Here is a 20,387-nt window from a genome sequence, read left to right on the forward strand (position 1 = left end):
CTGAAAAGACCCTGATATTGGGAAAGATTGAAGGCAGGAGGAGAAGGGGACGACAGAGGATGAGATTGTTAGATAGCATCACCGACTCAATGGACATGAGTTTGGGTAAACTCCGAGAGATGGTGATGGACAGGGAGGCCTGGCGTGCTGCAGTTCATGGGGTCTCGGAGTCGGACATGACTGAACGACTGAATTGAGCTGAATAGGTATCAAGAAACAAGTGTGAACTGTTGATGTAAAACAGTGAATTCAAATACATTTTCTTAAGCATTTTGGAGGATTCCTTTGTTGTTGTTATTGTTCAGTCACCAAGTCATGTGATTCTTTGTGACCCCATGGACTGCAGCATGCCAGCCTCCCCTGTTCTTCAGTATTTCCTGGAGTTTGCTGAAACTCATGTCCATTGAGTCAGGGATTCCTTTTAGGGAGATACAGTATCAACATGGAAAGAGAGATTATATTAGTATCAGATTTCAAAGTAAGTTTCTTTACTGCTTCTGTATGGAGGGGAACATGAGTTTTGTTATTATTTACCTAAGAACAAAAATTATCAGAAGCCCACTTCACTGAAAAGTAACTTTTTCAAATGCCTGACAGCAGAAGTAACTTAAAAGATTTCAGAGATGTGATTGTTGTTCTGTTTGTAATTAAAAGCATGCCTGTTAAAATCAGAGGGAACCTAACATGTTTTATGTGGAACTGTTCTAGGTGTACCCTCCTCAGAGTGGTGCTTACCTGGTCACAGGGAGCGCCCAAATGAGCCACCTGCAGAGCTACAGCCTGCCCCCAGAGCAGCTGTCTTCCCTCAGCCAAGGAGCAGTGCCACCATCTGCAAACCCAGCCCTTCCTACTCAGCAAGCCCAGGCTTCCTACCCCAGGTAATTTGATTATTGACTGTTATTTGCGGATAGCGCTGTTGAAACCCTCAAGTGCTGTCGATCGTCTGTAATCATGAAAAATGGATTTAAAAAATGCAGGATGGGTGTCATCACTGATAGCAGGTCAGCCCTGTCTGTGGTGGCAAGTGGGTTCTCTGGGAACCCCTGCAGCATGGCAGTGCCAGCCAGCACGCCAGTCCTCTGTCCTACTGATTCCTTGAACTGCTGGATTCTGATTTTACCTCATTTTTTTTTTTTTTAACTTTTTGTTTTGTATTGGAGTATAGCCAATTAACAGTGTTGTGATAGTCTCAGGTGGACAGCAGAGGGACTCAGTCAGACCTGTACATGTACCTATTCTCCCTCAAACTCCCCTCCCATCCAGACTGCCACATAACATTGTAGCTAGGTATTTTTGATATTCCTTCCCATCAGAATTTCTTTTGTTTTTATCTGAGTCTGTGATATTAGCTAAGGACTTGAATGAAACTTGTTTCTTTTGATTACTATAATTTAACATTTTATACATATTTCCCATAAAAAGCTAAATGTTCTTTGATTATTCCTTTATAATTTATACTTCTGAGCTGTCTCTTAGAAACAAATATTTCCTTCTTTTTATCCTGTGTAGGAAGTTAGTATATATTTCACAGCATAATAAACCACATGGAAGGAGACAGTAACAAGAAGCTGATGCCCCCATGATTCATGGGGCGAGTAGCTGATGATGAAATGTCAGGCTCATTGTTTTGGTCATTTACATATAGTGCCCCATCATGTAAGTGATTATATGTATGCATTATATTATTCATAATTTATGAATGCCTTTTCTACTTCAGTGGGAAGTCATTCCTTTGACTCAAACAGGTAGACTTAAGAGTTCACAACAGAAGTTTCTCAGTAACACAGGCACAATTTCTAGGAAACTCCATCCATGTTGGAGTCGCCTCAGAGCTCCTGTCCTGCCCTCACTGTTGTACTGTTCAACCTCAGGAGTCCCACTCTAGGGAGGCTGAGGGATTGCCACACATGATTTTTGTGGTCACCTCTTGTATTCTGAAGTGACCTGAAGAAGGAGGGGAGTGGGGACGCCTGCTACAGGCATCAGATGACGGCACCCCCTACTGGGTTACAGAGTTGAGGGGAAAAGTTAGGTGGAACTCTGTCTGTCCACGGACTTTTTTATTTTTTTCATTCTCAGTTTGTTAAAACCAAATACCCTTGCATGGAAATCAGTAGGGAGCAGCTTTTAGGAGAGTAACATGTTACTTTAAAATCAGATCAAAGTGAGTAGAGGTGGAAATTGTTGAGAAGTGAACCAGTGTACGGGAATGAAGTAGGAAGGTCTTAGAAACTTGAGCCTTATCCAGAGGTCCTGCTCTATCCCAGCTGGTCCTCGGTGACCCTGTCACGTGCGGCTCTAGTTGCTCTCGTCACTGAAGGTTACTTGTATCTCTTAGTCCAGAGCCTTGAGGTATTATCATTGTAAATGAGCTGCCCTGATAGTAGGTGCGGCAGAGTCAGAGTGCCGTGTCACTGTTGGCTTGGGGACTGCTCTGTCCTCTCGTGCCACCTGGGTATGAACCCCTGTCCCATGAACCCACACCCATGGCCTGTGCTGTATCGCACAGCCGGGCTACTGGCTACCTGTAAATGTCACCTCTCCAGAAACACAGGTGCATTTCAAGAGGTGCTTTTGGTAGAGCACTAATATTGAACTATTTAGTCCTCTTCATTTGGCTGTTCTCCTCATTCTTTAGTTCTTAGCTTCATCTTTACTCCAGGGCTGTCTCGCTCTCCCCCCTCGCCAGCACTGGTGCTCCTCTGTTGCTGTCACAGGCCCCCAGCACACTGTGTCGTCTTGTTGTCGTCTGTATCCCCAACTTGGCTTTCGTATCCTGAGAGCTGGAGTGGGATCTGTTACCTTTAGAGCCACACTGTGTAGCACAGAGGTTTATACCTGGTGGGAACTCAGTAGATACTTGATAAATAAATGTTTTGATGGGAGTTTCAAGGGCTGTGTTAGCCCAATGAGTTATATATTTCAGTTCCTTGAAAAGTCTTCACAAAGACTTTGAGGCAATTTTTAAAAAGATATATTAGGAACAGTTGTGTGTATGTACATGTGCACCTGTGTGTGTTTGAATGAGAAAACTGATGGCAAAACAAACATACGCTAACAGAATTGGAAGTAGTGAAGATGGAGGTGGAAGTATACGTCATAGAGGTATATGACCTATTTGGCTCAAGCTTTCTAATTGCAAATCACAGTCAAGAGGAATTCTTTCCCCCATTTTTGGTAGGCAGGTGTTTTAGTGTCCCTCGGTCCGTATCTAGCAGACAGTTTCGTATTCTTTTACATAGATTTTCTATTCTCAGGTTGTCACTTTTCCAGACTTCCATCACCCTAGGGTGAGCCTGTTAAAACCAAGTCGCATCACACTGTCCCTTTTTGGCTCTGGTGGGTCTTCACTGCAGCACATAGGGGCTTCTCTGCCTAATTGCAGCATGTGGGCCTCTCTGGTTGTGGTGCGCAGGCTCAGCAGTTGCAGCGCATGGGCTCTCTGGTTGTGGTGCGCAGTCTTAGTTGCCCCTCAGCATGTGGGATCTTAGTTTGCCACCAGGGATCGAACCCGAGTCCCTTGCTTTGGCAGACGGATTCTTAACCACTGAACCAACAAAGTCCCGATTGCTCTTCTGTCCACAACCAGTCAGTGTTTTTCCATCTCCCTCAGCCACCGGCCAGGATCCTGACCACAGTCTGCAGGGCTTGTGTACACAGGCTCCTCTCCTCTGTTTCTGCTGTCTCACTTCATGCCACTCTGCCCTCTGCCTACTCTGCTCAGCCATCAGGGCCTCCATGCTGACTCTTGAATGTGCCTAGCCTTTTCTCACAGGCTTGCTGTTCTCTTTGCCTGAAGTGCCCTTTTTCCTAGATCGTCGGTGTCACCCCCTCTTGCTTTTTTCGGGTCTCTCCTTCAGTGTTGCTGTATCTGAGTGGCCTCCCCCAGCATCCTGGATGCACAGGAATCTCTTATCCCAGGATGCTTTGTTTCTTTTTCTCTTTTTTTGATTTAGACCATTTTTAAAGTCTTCATTGAATTTGTTACAATGTTGCTTCTGCTTTATGTTTAGGTTTTTTTGGCATGTGGGATCTTAACTCCCTGGCCAGGGATCAGCCTCACCCCCTGCATTGGAAGGTGAAAGTATCAACCTCTGAACCACCAGGGAAGTCCCTGTGTTTCTTCCTATCACCTCTTGTCACTACCTCTTGACATATTACACATTTTTTTCTCATCTTTTTTCCTCCTATTAGAATATAAGTTCCATGATGGTGGGGACTTCCCGCCTTCTTCCGTTATGATGTCCCAGTGCCTCAAATAATATTGTCTGGCACATTCTAGCCATTTAATAAATACTTAATGGAATGGATTGCTTGAATGAGTAACTGTTTAGTGAACAGCTTTGCTATTGTTCTCTGAATGGCTGTGTACGTCAGTGTTGACCTATCTGAGTGTTCTTTCCCCTCCACAGCACAATGGTCAGCTCCGTCCCAGGAAGTACGTATCCCAGCCAGGCTTCAGTGTACAGTCCTCCCCCTGCCGCCGCGGCCGCCCCCGACGTCACCATCTACCAGAACGCAGGGACCAGCCTGTCCCAGGTGCCGAACTATACATTACCGTCCACACTGCCCCAGCCTGGGGGCAGCCAGCAGCCACCTCAGCCGCAGCAGCCGTACTCCCAGAAGGCTCTGCTATAGGACTGGAGTCCCCTTTGTGGCAAATACCCGCCGATCGCCAATGGCAATGTTACGAGATCCTTTAATATCTTAAGATTGATTTACCTTCAGCTTATAGGAATCGTATCTTGGTCAACACGTTCCAATGTTCAAGAAGGGAGATCCCTCTTCAATTTGCACTGACTTTTTAGAGGGTCTCCCCTCCCCTTCCCTGTGAGGAATGAAACTACTTACACCATATAATTCCTTTCATAATATGAAAGGATCAGTGCAAGATTATCTGTCTCATAAAATCACCTGGCCTGCAAAGAGTCAAACTTACCAACACTGTTGTGGCAAACGTTGTGTACATAGGTTGCTGTGTAACTTCACTACTGGCCATTTTGAATCATGAGTGGTGATCATGTGAATATATTTAACACTTAAATTAATTGACGTTGCTATTTTATTTTAATCATGAACAGCTACCATGTTTCATAATGTTTTGTGTAAATTGAAGATAATTACACTATCCTTTTAAACTGCAAGAGAACAAAACTGTAGCATATGTACATGAAGGTGTTACGTTGTCCCCGTTTCAGTTTCCCATTCAACTGAACCTTCCTGGGAGTAATTGGGAGCTGAACGTACATATGTTATGTCATTCTGTAGCCTCTGCATACTACTAGCTGTCATCACACCAGCGTACAGTAGCTAAATTTTTGGTGCACTTCTAGCAAATGATGATGTTCCCTTTTAAACTTTGACATTTTGGCATGATATATCAGAATACTGTGGGACCATGAGACAAAAATCAAGTCGGACTGCATTCTTTTATATCTTAACTTTTAAAGAGATAATGTCGGTTTACTTTTTCCTAGTCAAAGATAGTAATTAGGTTTCTAAGCTGTATACTGTGTTTATTGGTGGCAGTGACACCAAAGATAGAGGCAATGGTTAGAAGTTTTTAAACTGGAAAGAGAACATGAATTACACTACAATTTCAGTCTCTTGTAATTATTTAGGCTATGGTGAAATTCAATTCATCTGTCTTATTCCACTACTAGTCTTTTAAATATGTCTTTAACACATTGTATCCTTTAATTCTTCATTAAAATGAGTGTAAGTAGATGTTTCAAAGTCATCTAGATTCCTGGCTTTGCTTAACAGTTGGTATATTTATTCTTGTCTTTGAAACTGGATTTATAGGCTGTTTTCTGTCTCTCCTCTCTTTTAAAGTTCCCGAATGGAATTATTTTGGCTTCTTATTCAGAAGTAGTTTTGAATGAATGCTTTTTCTTTTAATCCATATGAAATATGTTTTCTACTGATATTTTAATCTCCTTAAATATTTATAATTTCCCTAGTTGTGCTGTTACTTAACACTTATTGAAACAACTGAAGAATTGAGTACCATAGTAAATGAATTGATTTATTAACAGGTTTCACACCATAAATGAAGATTTAACTTGTATTTTCTGAGACTATTGTGATCAGGTACTTGCTTTCCTTTTTGACACCACGATTCTACCTTTCACAAGGTAGGTTCAAATTTAAATCACCATCTTACATCACCCTAATTTGTTTTTTCCTGAGTTTAGTGTACATTGCCCTCAAACAGTAATTTTAAAATTCTAAATCAAACTTTACATTAAAATTTTTAATATGTTGTTTTTTGCTAACATTGTCGAAAGATTGTAGTATTTTTCATTGCCATTTGAATAGTTTAAGTGATACACTTTGTCTCAATTCATACTGTATTTTTCTGTCTTTTGGTAAATTCCCCAATACCAATGGCAAAGTGTATCATTGTCCCATTTTATTTTGATACGCTTCATGCTATAAAATCAATAACATATTCTCTAGTATGTGTTTTGCCTTATAAAAGTCAAAGAATGGTGAAATGAACAAAGACTACCCTTATTACAAAGCATGTGTAAGTTCCTTTACCTAGTTATATTACTAGGCTTTTATAAAGATTTAAATGATGATTACTTAAAAATACTTAAAACTAATACTATATTATAAGCTTGCAGTTTTCTTTTACTAGGCTTCCCCAGTGGCTCAGCGGTAAAGAATCTGCCTGCAGAGCAGGAGATGCTGGTTTGATCCCTGAGTTGAGAAGATCCCCTGGAGAAGGAAATGGCAACTCACTCCAGTTTTCTTGCCTGGGAAATCCCATGGATAGAGGATCCTGGCGGGTTATGGTCCATGGGGTCGCAAAAGAGCTGTACATGACCTAGCAACTAAACAGCTTTCATTTACTAGGTATGAAAATACCAGATGGAAAAAATTACACTGAAAAGGAAGCACTGGATTTTCCATCTTTCAGGTGACATGGCAAGGATAGAAATAGGAAAGGACCAATTAGGAGCACAGTGGTTTTGTTCTGCAGCCAGAGTATGTGCTGCACTTTTGTAAAATTTTTCTTTAACAGGTAGCTGTCCCCTTTTAAAGGGAATTGAATTATTTATAAAATAAATTAGCTACAATACGAATTTCTGGGAAGCAAATTTTACTTCTCAGTAAAATTTTTTTTACTTTTATAAAGTAAAAGTAAAAAGTTTTTTTTACTTTTATAAAGTTTGTGTATCCATAAGCCAGTGACATCTGGATGGAAAAATTCTGCCCAGTTACTGTCTAGCAAGAGTAGCCAACAAACCCCATAGTCAGTCGGATGGCTAATATGTCAGTGTCCTAAACCTGTTTCTGTTTTATATTTTGTTGTAGTCTTAACCACTGGACCACCAGGGAAGTCCCTAGGTTATTTTCTGTGCTATTTATGATTACAGCCCCTGTTTCTAATCAAAGCTGCCTTGAATTTTATGCACTCTTTATTTTAATATGGTCTTTCTTTGAGATTATTTTTCCCCCCTGAGTTTTCTCGCTTCAGAAATATTTTTTCCGTACAGATTTCCTTATTGAACAAAGCCTAACTCTTTATTGGTGATAACTTGTGGTCATACTGTTCTTTGCTGATTTTCCGACTCCTAGCTTTATGTTAATTCTTGCCATTGCCATTATTCTCCATTTCCTGTTTCTTTTCGAGTCAGAGTTTCTGATAAGGATTACGTATTAAGTGTCAGTAAGCTCCTGCATAAACATGAAAGGAACTGGTTCTAATATCTTTTGGTGTTCAGAGACTTAAGAAAGTTATGTGTGTTTTAGAAAAGAGTATATCCACATTTTTTTATCTGATGCCATCAGTAACAAATATTTTTGAGTTTATGGCCTCAAAATATGTGTGTTTACAAATGGTACAAGTTCTACTGTAGTAATATGTGCAGTACATTATGAAACCCAAGAAATCTTACAAGGATAAGAGGAAAATTTATTAATAGAAATTCTAATATTTATTCTCTTACCTCTGGCTCATTAGTCGGTACCCTAGAATGTATCTGCCCTATTTGGAGACCACTGATTTAGAGGTTATGATTAGACAGAGGGGAAGTACTGTGTTACTAGGTTGGCCCTTTGAAGTTAGCATCTGATACTACAAGTGCTGCTTTTCCTAGGCACTCTCTATATTGAGAATTTTCAGAGTTATAAAAAGATTGAAGTAATATATTGAATACCTGAGTACTCTTCACCTTGATTCATGAATCATTAACATTTTGTTACATTTACTTTATCTCTTTAAGTTTATATATATGTGTGTGTGTATGCGTATTCATGCTTGTATATAGGTGTGTCTCTATGTGCATATACACATATACTTTATTGTGTGAATAGACAAAGTTAGACTTTGCACTAAACTATATACCTAAGCATTTCATCATGTATTTTGTTAAAGATAAATACCTCTTTCTTCATAACCTAAACCTTTATCACATCTAAGAAAATTAACAGTAGTAATTCTGTAATATAATTGTTATCAAACACCCGTAATAATCCCTGTTTTATAGGTACAGTTTTTTAAATTCCAGGAAATAGATCACATTTTTAATGTCCCTTTATTCTCTATGAATCTAGATTAATCTCTTCTTTTTTCCTCCGTGATTTTTTGCCTTCTTAAAGATCAAACCTGTTGTCTTTTAGTGTGTCCCACATTCTGGATTTATCTCTTTTTTTTTTTATGTTAATTATTATTTATTATTTGATCCTCTGTTCTCATTATGGACTTCCCTGGTGGCTCAGAGGTTAAAGCGTCTGCCTCCAATGCGGGAGACCTGGGTTCGATCCTTGGGTCGGGAGGATCCCCTGGAGAAGGAAATGGCAAACCACTCCAGTATTCTTGCCTGGAGAATCCCATGGATGGAGGAGCCTGGTAGGCTACAGTCCACGGGGTCGCAAAGAGTCGGACACGACTGAGCGACTTCCCTTTCCTTTCCCTTTCTCATTATAGTCCTCTTTTTCCTTAATTAATCCTTCAAAAGTTAGAATTATGTGAAATTTATGGTTAAAGGTGGTGAATCTAAATTTTTCAAGCTCATATCAGAAAAGCGTATATATAAATGAACATTTTGAGCCTTCGGATGTAGTTATTCTGTGTAAATAGAGGCTGTGTGCTCAGGCCACTGATGTTTAGTACAGTTTTGTGTCCTTCTCATGAAATTGCAATTAGAGTCAACGAAGAAAATCTGAACCCTTAAAAATAATTGGCTCCCTTCTATCCCCATTCAAACCCAGATCAGCTTTTCTCAAGCTTGTTCATGTACCTGATTCACTCACAGTGGCTTTTAAGTATTTTAGAAATGGCATCAACAAGTATAGAACTTTGTTTTAGGGTGTGTACATTTTGGCATGTTTGTTTTAAAAGACTCATTACCTTTTAGTCATATTTTCTATTAAGATACTGAAATCACTTTAAAGGAAGGGAAGTACTTCTTTTTTTAAAAAATCTAGTTTTTACTTATTCTCCTGAGATTGGTTGCCAAATTGGAATCAGGCTGAGTAAAATTTATACCCAGAGTAAAGTTAGAAACACGTAAAAGTTACAGTAATATACACTATCAGGTTGTTAAGTAGATGGTTTAAACCCTCATATTATTTCAGTTGGTTAATGGCTTTAAAAAAAAACAAACCCAATATTTGTAATCCATTGTTTCTGTGTCAGGCTATATGAAATTTCTTAAGTGCAGGATAATTACATATCTTACTACTTCAAAAAGAGATCTAGTATGTAAACAATTGAGAATGTTTTTGATTAATTGTGTGTGATGCTATCTGGAAGGTATTTAAGATGTCAAATATGAAACGTCCATATGGTATGATTAAAATACTTGTGTGCTGGTTTTGAATTTTGTTCCTCTTCCCTCAGAGGAAAAAAAATGTTTCAATTTAATATCTTTGATATTCTGTAGTTTTAAAATACGATAATCCTAAAGGAGTTGTGAAACATGACTAAAGAAGTTGTAGTGAAGAATACAGGTAAATTCACTAAATATTTACCAAAGAAGCTTCATTATAACAAGTCCATTTCTATACATGGTAGATGGCACAGGATAAAACAAATGGTTTTAGTATTTGCACTGTAAATTGTATCCATTTTGACCACATGGGTTTTTTTGTAAAGGATGTGGTGATACTTCTGGTTGAAGAAAAGAATAAGAACTAAATTATGTTACAGGAGTTTATTAGGGTTCTATTCTACTATGATGTGGACATTTTAGTTCATGACACTTAGGAATTCAGATTTTAACCCAGATGTGTCTTTTGTCAAAAGAATTATCTTGCTAGATATGTGATCCTAGGTAGTTCCATGAATCTCTCCAGCCTTCTACTTATTTATGAATTGTCGCATTAGTATAACTGTTACATGATCCTTTGAAGCTTGCAGAAATTCTGTGCCTCAGAGCCTTAGCCTTCTCGCCATTCAGCCTGGACAGCTCATCTGTGCCACTGCTGTTACCTCACAGCTCAGAGGCAGACAAGGTACAGAAACTTGGGAACATGTTCCCAGCATATGGTCATAACAGTATACTCCCTGTGTGTAATCTGGGATACTTGATGTCCATTAGTCCAGTGGTCCCTAGCCTTTTAGGCACTAGGAACCGGTAGCATGGAAGACAATTTTTCCACAGACCAGGGTCAGGGGGATGGTTTCAGGATGATTCAAGCGCTTTACATTTATTGTGCACTCTATTGTTACATCAGCTCTGCCTCAGATCATCAGGCATTAGATCCTGGAGGTTGGGGACCCCTGCGGTAACTCCTGAGCCTTTTGTTGATGTTTGAGTGACCCCCTGAGAAATATCTGCACTTTGAGTAGAAGCACTTTCACTTGATAATACTTTCACTGGTGCCGATTTGGAGGAAAATTAAATAATTATGGCTCTGAAGCATATATTGTTTTCGTATCTTGTTTCAAGCTAAAGGAGAGGCAACAACAGACTAAGACTATTATGAAATTCTATTGCTTTTGATGTTCTTGTAAGCAGAATAGTACCCTTGGACTCACCGAGGTGAGAATGGTGACAAAGCCAATGTATTCTTTTTTCCGTTTTATTTACCAAGTAAGTAGATTACCTGAAATGCTGGAGAACTATGGAAACTAGGAGCTTCCATCTTTGAGACAGGCTGAGAGTCTTTTTCTAATATTCCAAATAAGGTACAAAATCAGCAATGGCATTTTTTGTTTTTTATGCATCACAAATATTTGACCTGGAAAAGTGTTGTGTATTGTGTGATTACAAGTTATTAATACACATAAACATTAGCTTTTAAAGGTTAGTTTTTTCTAACCAACTTTTTCTTATCTGTCAATGTCAGTGACATGTGTACAGTATTTTACATAGTTATATAGAACAATTTCAAAAATAAAATGAATTTTTTTTTTTTTTTTTAGTGTTCTTGTTTGGACTTCAGGAAATTAGATATCCTGCTGGCATTAAAAATTCTTTCCCAAATTAGTTTACGATATTTCATGGAATCTCATTAAAAGGCTTTTGTCAAGTATTACAAAAGTAAGTAAGCTTTTTATAGAAGGGGGAAAGACAGAATTGCCACTTGTTATCAATGGTTGTGTTATTGTCCCAGCAGGAATAGTCAGTTCCTTTTTAGAATCTTTTTTGCTGTCTCACGCTGATTTTTTTGAGTAATTCCAAGAGTGAATACTGGTTAGGTTTTACCAAAACAAGCAAACAAACAAAAAAGATAAAGTTCTTTATTTTACGTCATAGTGAAAATCAATTTTGTGTTTGTATAGGTAATGTTTCTTTTTTATTTTTAAAAGATTACTTACATTCTAATTGGTCTTAGTGAAATAATTTAATATCAAAACATCAGGATACTTTTATTTCATTGACATGGTTGCCAAATTTAATTTACTTGGAGGGGGAGCAGGTAGGTCAGTGGGTTTCCTTCAGGTTAAGTTAAATATGCATTTGAAATAGGAAGACTTCTGGTATCTGGAATGAAACTTTATTAGGCTATAAGTTAAAATGGTATTCTTTTGCTTAGCTCCACAAAACTGAGGAGTATTTCTCCTCTGCATGCCTTTCATGAACTTGAAAGAGAATCATTTCCTTCAGGTTTTCAGTATGAAGGGAGCAAAGTTCTGTTTTTTATTTTAACTCTTATTCAGCATTTGTGTCTAACTATGCTGATTTGTCTATTTGAAAAGCAAAAAATGTCTTCCAAAAAAAAATATCCTCCAGTTTTTACTTGCTAAAAAATACTTACTGGAACATGATTCTATTTATGCTTTCAGTGGGGAACACTAAAACTGAGTGTCTGGTTTATACCAAATGTTTATTTTATGTATCTTGTAATTCACAATGGGCAGGGAAATTGGTCTGAAAAATTAAGCAAAGGAGGATAGATTAATAGCTGAAGGAGCTGAGTTTAAGTAATATGTTTTAACAGTTTTGTCAAACACATTTTGAGATTAAAAACTCTGAAGTATTTTTCACTTTTGACCAAGAGGTGAGCATTATTAAATTAAAATTGAGTAGAATAATCTAAATTATTAGGTATAGTATCTTTTGAAAGTCATATTTCTAAACATTTTTTATATCTAGTAATTCACATGTGTATTAGTCAAATGCTGTATATAACTCATTTTTTTTCTAGATATTTATTCCAAGAGATGTTGTTTGAGAAAGGTAAAATTCTATACAGAATGAAATCAACTGAAGAGAAACCTGAAGACTGGTTGTGGTTCTCACAGATAATTCCTGTTTATTGGACTTAAAATGTTGTAACTTTGATGACCTGGAGCTCAGAATACAGGGAATTCTGCTGTCGGGCATTTATGTGTCCTAAAAATCACTATGCAGCATGCATTACTACATGATAAAAAAAGCCTTAGAGTTGATGGGAAAAACCCATCAGAGGCACAACATTGCAAAGCATCTGCAATGACATACTTAAGAATAAAGATAGGAACCTAATATAAATAGTAGCACTGTTTCACGTGTTAAATGGTTTATGAAGATGTGAACAAGACATGAACATTACAATAAATATGACGTTCTACCTTGACGAAGACCTGATGTGAGCCTTTGGGAGTGGGTATGGGAAGGATTTATTTGTGAATTAACATGAAGATGGGCATAGGGACTGCTAGAGTAGAGAGCAGGTTGTGACACCAGATCTGGGTAAGTGTGACTCAGCCCTGGGTGAGCTGAGGGTGCTCGCTGGTGGTGGGGTGAGGCGTGCCCGCATGTAGGTTTTGCCTGTTTCTGCATGTGTTTTGCATGTCCCTGCGTGACTCAGTTTATCTGGGTGCATCTTCTGCGTTTCACCTACTGTTTCTCCTGGACAAAGCCACGCAAACTGAAATTTGCATTTTGCTCACATTGTTCCTTAGTGTATCACCTCCTGCAACAAGTTTTTGTTTTCCAAAGAGCAGTTATATCCATACTGACTCTCAAAGTCATTTAGAGATGGCGGATGAGTGGCTAGTCACCATTTATTTCTAACTTAAAAAAAAATATGTTTTTAAGTGATGGAAAAGAATCAGGTATATCTAGGATATAAATTATTCTTTCCTCTGTACAAGGTAGAAAGGATCCCAGTAGAGCATGTGAGCACATTCAGATTCAAAGAATTGTGTTTTGCTGAAGTACTATCTGAGATTATATGACCGACAACTCTGCCATCTCCTTCCAAAAAAAGAGAAAGAAAAGAGGAAAGTTAAAGAAAACCATCATTTTCTGAGTTAAATGGGCAAGGTCATTATGCCATTATTTCCACTGATTTTTTAAAAATTAACTATTGATTTGACCTTCAGTTCTCTGACTTGAGTAATGTACCAGGTTTTCCAGGTTTACTGCATTCTAATTTTTATATTTCATAGTACTTAGTAGATATTTACTTAAATACTTTTATAAATCAGGAGATGCAAATGCAGGTCATTTATAGGTTCATTTTGACATCAGAGTTTTGTTTTCTTGGACAAAATTGCTCCATTTCTTTCTAAAGCATGCTGTGTTGGTGAGTGAGCCTCCTAGGGGTGATATCTCCGTCAGTCACATCTTCCACCCCGGCTTATTGCATTAACTTTTCCTGGACCTCAGCTTTATCATCTATAAAATAAGAGAATTATGTCTTCTTAAGTTCTGTTCCAGCTGCTGTTCCTGCAGTGATGTGAAAAAACAGCATCACTTTAATTTTATTTGTTAAACAAGCACTTGCATTGTTCTTACTGTGGGATGGGTACCACTCTTAAGTGCTTTTCAAATCACTCATTTAAAGTGGGCTGATGGAGACGAGGAAACCAAGGCAGAGAGTTTGGTAATTTACTCAAGGTTGTCCAGCCAGATGGGGGCAAGGCTGGGGCTCAAAGCTAAAGTTTATGCTCTTATTTGTCAGCTTGTCATTAAAATGATGATTCACTTCCTAATGTATGGGAACTCCAGAAGCTACAGGGGAGAAGGAGGCAGCGCCTGCTCTCCAGAATCTTCACACGAAGGGAGAATTTTGTACTGTGTGTGTGTTTGTGTCCCACAGAAGAACTCTAAACATTTGTTGGTGAGACTACCTCATTAGAATGTAAAAATACACATTTTCAGGTTAAGTAATTGGTTCCAGGTTTCAACTGGCTTATTTAAGATTATTTAAATAAACCACAGGGTTCCAGTCTGATGGTGATAAACTCGGTGAAACTCTTTTAGGGCACTGTGGAAACGTGATAGCTAAAAGGCTGACTGATACCTAAGATTAATGATACTGTGTATAGAAATTAGAATAGTTATGCAGAATCATTGAAGTTTTCAGTCAACCCAAACCTGTATGTATGAACTTCTCGTTAATGGGAGATTCCTAATAATGGAATCTTTTTCATATTTTTATCTGTATTGTACCTAGAACAATATCTTTTCCACTGTACTCACTTAAGTATTGAGTAAGTGATCACTTCAGTTTTACAGTAAGCACGATGAGTCTCCAGAGAGCTCTGTGTCCCTGTCAGGGGCCTACCAGAAAGTCAGATTACATACAGGAGGTCAACTAAACAGGCTTTTGCAAAAGAACCTCCTTAACTGAAGACTGAGGGAGCCAGCAAGGGAAGTGGAGGCACCCTTTACTGTCAGGACCTCTGAGTCAAGAGGGGTAAGTGTTACACAGCAACACAAGGTGAGAGCTGGACTAGAGGAGGAGGGACAGACGGACAGAGCTATGACTGGCATAGTGGTCAGGAGAGAGGGACGAGAGGAGTAAACACCCTACTGTCTCCCACTGCTGTCTGAATTCTTGCCAGTCATCTCACTGGCCGAACCCAACTGGAATACAGAATGATGGGGGCACGGGTGAGGGGATGGATGGAGAATAGCCAACATAGTAGAAACATACCTGGATGTGTGTTTGTCCCTTTAGGCTGTTATAACAATACCACAGCCCAGGGACTTTCCTGGTGATCCAGTGGTTAGGACTCCATGCTTCTACTGAAGGGGGCATGGATTCAATCCCTGTTCAGGGAACTAAGATTCCACACGCTGCATGGTAAAGCCAAAAAAAAAAAATACCGTAGCAGAGGGGAGATGGAAATTACATAAATAACAAATTTATTTCTCAGTTTTGGAAGCTGTCAAGTCCAAGGTTAAGATGCTAGGAGATCAGTTTGTGAGGGCCTGCTTCCTGGTTCATAGCGGTCTTCTCACGATAACCTCTCATGGCAGAAGAAAGGTACTAATCCTATTCACAAGAGCTCTGCCCTTATGACCCAATCACTTCTCAAAGGCCCTGCCTCCAAACACCATCACCCTGGGGCTTAGAATTCCAGCATAAATTTTGCAGGGAACATAAATACTCAGTCTATTGCATGATTGAAGCAACCCTTGTCATTGAACGCAATTTGATTCACCACTTGGAAAAATATTAAAAAATTTTCCTGTCAGTTAAATTATACATATTTTATGAAAAGCCAAGCATGTTCTAGGTGATTTCCAATTAGTTGTTTAATGTTCTATTGCTGAGTTTATATAAAGTACTGAATTCAAGTTATCAGTAGGTGGTGCTGCTGAGATTGAAACTAGAAAAATCTATAGTAGACATTTCTTGACGATTAGGATTTCAGACAGATTATTTGGGAAAGAACGTTATAGAACCACCAATTTGTGATTTATTGTTTCTCATGACATCTGAAAAACATCGGTTTTTAGGATTTTGATTTACTTAATATGTGGAATATTCTGGATTTGCCCAACATAGGGGCAGCAGTGGATGTGTCTCCACAGAATCTGAAGGACGAGCATATTATAGAACATAATCACTGATAATTTTCTGACATGCTGTACTAGGGTTTAACACTTGCCTTCTTGTTTTAATTTACTTTTTGAGATAGAAGCAATGAATCATAGTGCATATCAAGATTTTTTTAATTAAAAAATTTTTAAAGTCTTTATTGAATTTTTTGCAGTATTATTTCTGTTTTTTTGGTTTTGGGGCTGTGAGGCATATATGGGAATCTTAGCTCCCTGACCAGGGATCAAACCCCTACCCCCTGTATTAGAAGGTGAAGTCCTAACCACTGGACCGCCAGGGGAGTCCCTCAAGATTGTTTAAGTGATTCAATTTTAATTTCCTGGAGAAGAGAATCACATGCAGTTTAACAAGTGCCCCAAATGAACCTGCTGGTAATAACTGGTTTGGAAAATGCTGACGATATGCAACCTTCTTTTGGCCTAAGTTTCCTTATCCAGTTGGCCTGAGTTTCCACAAACATTCTGAGGTCACAGTCACATTTGAAAAGGTGAAGAAAGCTTTGAATCTTCTCCGCAGAAAAATGCCCCCACCTAGATAGCTGCATATAACTTCAGGTATTTCAGAGATACTTAAAATCTGACTGTATATCCTGTCTGTGAACCCCTGTGCTGTAAAATCTGTTTAAAACTCTTCAGTCTAGGTATCAAGGGTTTCCCGAAGCTTGGCCCATCCCACTGATGGACGCTTTTGCCCCATTATTGCCATCAGAGTCGGGAGCTGTGAAATGAGCAGATTTTAGATATTGTGTTCCTGAACATATGGAAAAGCTAAATTCACAGAACCTGTATGGTTTCTTTACAATCCACAGGAATTCTTCAAAACACACAAGAGAGTCAGTTGAAGAAGTCATCTAGGCAGGCTTTCATATTTTGCAGTCATTGACATCTTCCAGGAAAAATAATAATGGAAAAGGAGATTGTGTTGACCTGTCAAGCCACCTTTTTTCTATTCTCAAAGACAAGCATCTTATTTCGAGCATAATTTTAGGGCCGTGGCATCCCACAGGAAAAGTTGTCCTGCCTGCCTGGTGGTGAAACATGGGTACTCGTGACAGAATTCTCCAGTTTTTTACCAAGGTGTCCTTTGACATCACCAGGCCTGGATTCTGCCAGCGGAGCTGCCAAGTCACTCAAAGTTCTTTATTATTGAGACTAATAAGTTTGTTACTAGTCAGAATCGACTTAGCAGTCTGCTGCTGACTGTTAACATAAGTTCAAAGTGTTATTATCATTACAGAAGAAGGTCTGTAGACTATACCTTAGGTCAGATCCCAAACAGATATTAAAAATAGAAATCATATCCAGTCCATTACCTCTGTGGTGGTGATTTAACCACTACTTTGTGTTTACTTCTATATTATAATGATTGATTAGCTGTTTATGTGAAATTGGTTTATCCAAGCTTAAGTATTAAAGGGTGAAAGAAAACTATGTTGAGTGGCAAGACAAAGTTTTTAAAAACACATGTAGACCAGTTCTAAAATATAAACAGTTCTTTGTATACATTAAATAATCATTTATTTCCCATCATCTCGCTTTAGCAAAAGTGTTAAGTGGAAAATGGAATTCAGCAGATGTTTGAGTACCAGGGAGATCTAACAGTGACTAAGTGGACAGAAAAAAAGCTGGCATAGTGGGCCTGACTGCCATCTTGTGAGGGTCCTGTTTCCAAGGTTGGCCTTGACTGGCTTTGGGAGCTTGGATTTGGGGAGGGTTCCCACCATTCTCAGAATAGAGAAGAGCAGGACACTGGGCCCAAACTATTTGCACAAATGATGTGGTTTATCCTGATCACCTGCTTCCATCTGGGAGTCTGGAATCTGGGGACATGATCAGCTCCGGTAAGAGCTCCAGGCACTGAGGGTAATGAGCTTTCCTGGTTGGCAACATTACACACGTGTTGTCACGCCTTGTTGCTGTGGGAATTAAACTCGTCCTGTGTGACTTTGGTTCGGGGACTCACAGAAGCTTGTACCTGGTTTCCCTTGACAGCCCCCATGCACCTTTTTTCTTTTCTGGCTTTGCTTGAAGTCCTTTCGGTACAATGAATAACAGCCATGAGTGCAGTATACTGAGCCCCAAGAGTCGTCCTAGTGGATCATCAAAACCACGGGTGGCATCGGGGTCCCTTCAACACAGCAAGGTCCTGTCACTGCTTTTAGGAAGGTCACAAATGTGTAAGGAAAGAAATCTATAGCACAAGGTAGAATTTAAATCTATAGCACAAGGTAGAATTTAGTAAGGTGTTCAGTACTACAAGAGGAGATACGCACTAATATTGCAGCTGGGGAGTTAGATACAGGCTATAGGCGTTTCAGTGTTGGAAACAAAATTTTTTCTTCAACTTCATTGCAGTAATAAACACAAAAAACCCCCACATAATTAGAATCTACCCTTTTATGAGTTTGGACATGTATCTACTCATGTTAACCATCCCCACAGTCAAGGTGATGAAAATATCCATCAGCTCCAGATTTTCTTTGTGTCCCTTTGTTTTGTTTTTGTGATAAAAACGCTAGACATGAGATTCACCTTAACAAATTTTTAAATGCATGATACTTGATTATTAACTACTCTAAATGTTTTAGAGATCATTTCTGGAACTTACCGTCTTGTATAACTAGCTCTATGCCCATTGAGCAACAACTTCCCGTTTCTTCCTCCATCTCCAGGTACCACCATTATATTGTCTACTTCTCTACGTCTGACTATATTACATGCCTCATATTAGAGGAATCACGCAGTATTTGTCTTTCTGTGACTGATTTATTTCATTCATCATGTCTTCGGTGTTGTTGCAAAGAGTAGGATTTCCTTTTTAAAGGCAGAATAATATTGCATTGTGTATACATTCCATATTCATTCATCTAGTGCACATTTGGGTTGTTTCCATTTCTTGGCTGTTGTGAATAAAGCTGCGGTGAATGTGGGAGTGCAGATTCCTCTTCAAGATCCTGATTTCAATTCAGTCCCAGAAGTCACGGTCATGTGGTAGATCTACTTTTAATATTTTGAGGATGCTCCATACTATTTTCCATAGCAGCTATACCATTTTACATTCCCACCAACAGTGTACAACAAAGATTCCAGTTTCTCCGTATCCATCCTCACCAATTATATTTTTTTTTCCCCTTTATAATAGCTATCTTGACAAGTGGTGTCTTGTTCCAGATTTTAGGGAGAAAATTTTGTTTTTCCACCATTGAGTATGATGTTAGCTGTGGGTTTTCATATAGGGCCTTTGTTGTGTTGAGGTAAGTTCTTCTATACTTAATGTTTTTTTTTTTTTTTTTTGGAGTCTGATGAAAAAGTGTTGAATGTTGTCAGATACATTTTTCTGCATGTATTGAAACAATCGTGATTTTTGTCCTTCATTCTCTTAACATGACATTGTCACATTGACTTGCATGTGTTGAACTACCCTTACATTCCAGGGATAAGTCCTACCTGGTCATTATGATCCTTTTAATGTGCTATTGAATTAAGTTTGCTAATATTTTGTTGAGAATTTTTTATATCCATGTTAATCAGGAATATTAGCCTGTAGTTTTTTGGCTTTTTTTCTTGTTTTTTTGCCTGGCTCTGCTATCAAGGTGGTGCTGGCCTAATAAAAGAAGTTTAGAAGTGTTCTCTTTTTATTTTCTAGGAGAGTTTGAAGGATTGGTATTAATTTTTCTTAAATATTTGGTGATAAATTTACCTATGAAACCTTCTGGGCCTGTGCCTTGTTGGGAGGTTCTTGATTATTGATTCAGTCTCATTATTTGTCATTGATCTGTTCAGTCTTTCTACTTCTTGACTCAGTCTTGGTGGTTTCTTTAAATGTTTCTTCTAAGTTGTCCAACTTGTTAATATATAATTGTTCATAATAGTCCCTTACGATTTTTTTAAATTTCTGTGACATAACTTGTAACATCTCCTCTTTCATTTTTGATTTTTAGTCTTTTCTCTTTTTTACAGTTAGTTCAGCTAATGATTTATTGATTATGTTTATCTTTTAAAAAATAACTCAGTTTTCTCTATTTTTTGTATTGTTTATTCTTTATTTCATCAATTTCTGCTAGTCATTATCTGCTTCTTTATGCTAATTTTGAGCTTAGTTCTTTTTCTGTTTACTTGAGGTGTAAAGGTAGGTTGTATGAGATC

General features: G+C 38.5%; 1 protein-coding gene across 15 annotated transcripts in view; it reads left to right on the forward strand.

Annotated features, from left to right (window-relative positions):
* STAM (signal transducing adaptor molecule) overlaps positions 1-20,387 on the forward strand; it is a 77,460-nt gene that overhangs the window by 49,059 nt on the left and 8,014 nt on the right. For 3 of the 15 annotated variants that reach the window (XM_081553776.1, XM_081553778.1, XM_081553781.1), the window contains 2 exons: positions 709-878; positions 4,413-5,740. In XM_081553776.1, coding sequence (XP_081409902.1) covers positions 709-878; positions 4,413-4,638 — 396 coding nt within the window. In that variant the 3' untranslated portion in view covers positions 4,639-5,740. Of the gene's footprint in view, positions 1-708; positions 879-4,013; positions 5,741-6,038; positions 6,244-6,646; positions 6,865-10,368; positions 10,471-11,383; positions 11,502-12,609; positions 13,021-20,387 lie in introns of those variants that run through there. The other 12 variants (XR_014072400.1, XR_014072402.1, XR_014072401.1 and 9 more) reach the window with 12 other exon arrangements.

The sequence above is a fragment of the Giraffa tippelskirchi genome, chromosome 13 (assembly GCF_054371585.1).
Source record: "Giraffa tippelskirchi isolate mGirTip1 chromosome 13, T2T-mGirTip1v1.2.pri, whole genome shotgun sequence".
Classification (NCBI taxonomy): Eukaryota; Metazoa; Chordata; class Mammalia; order Artiodactyla; family Giraffidae; genus Giraffa; species Giraffa tippelskirchi.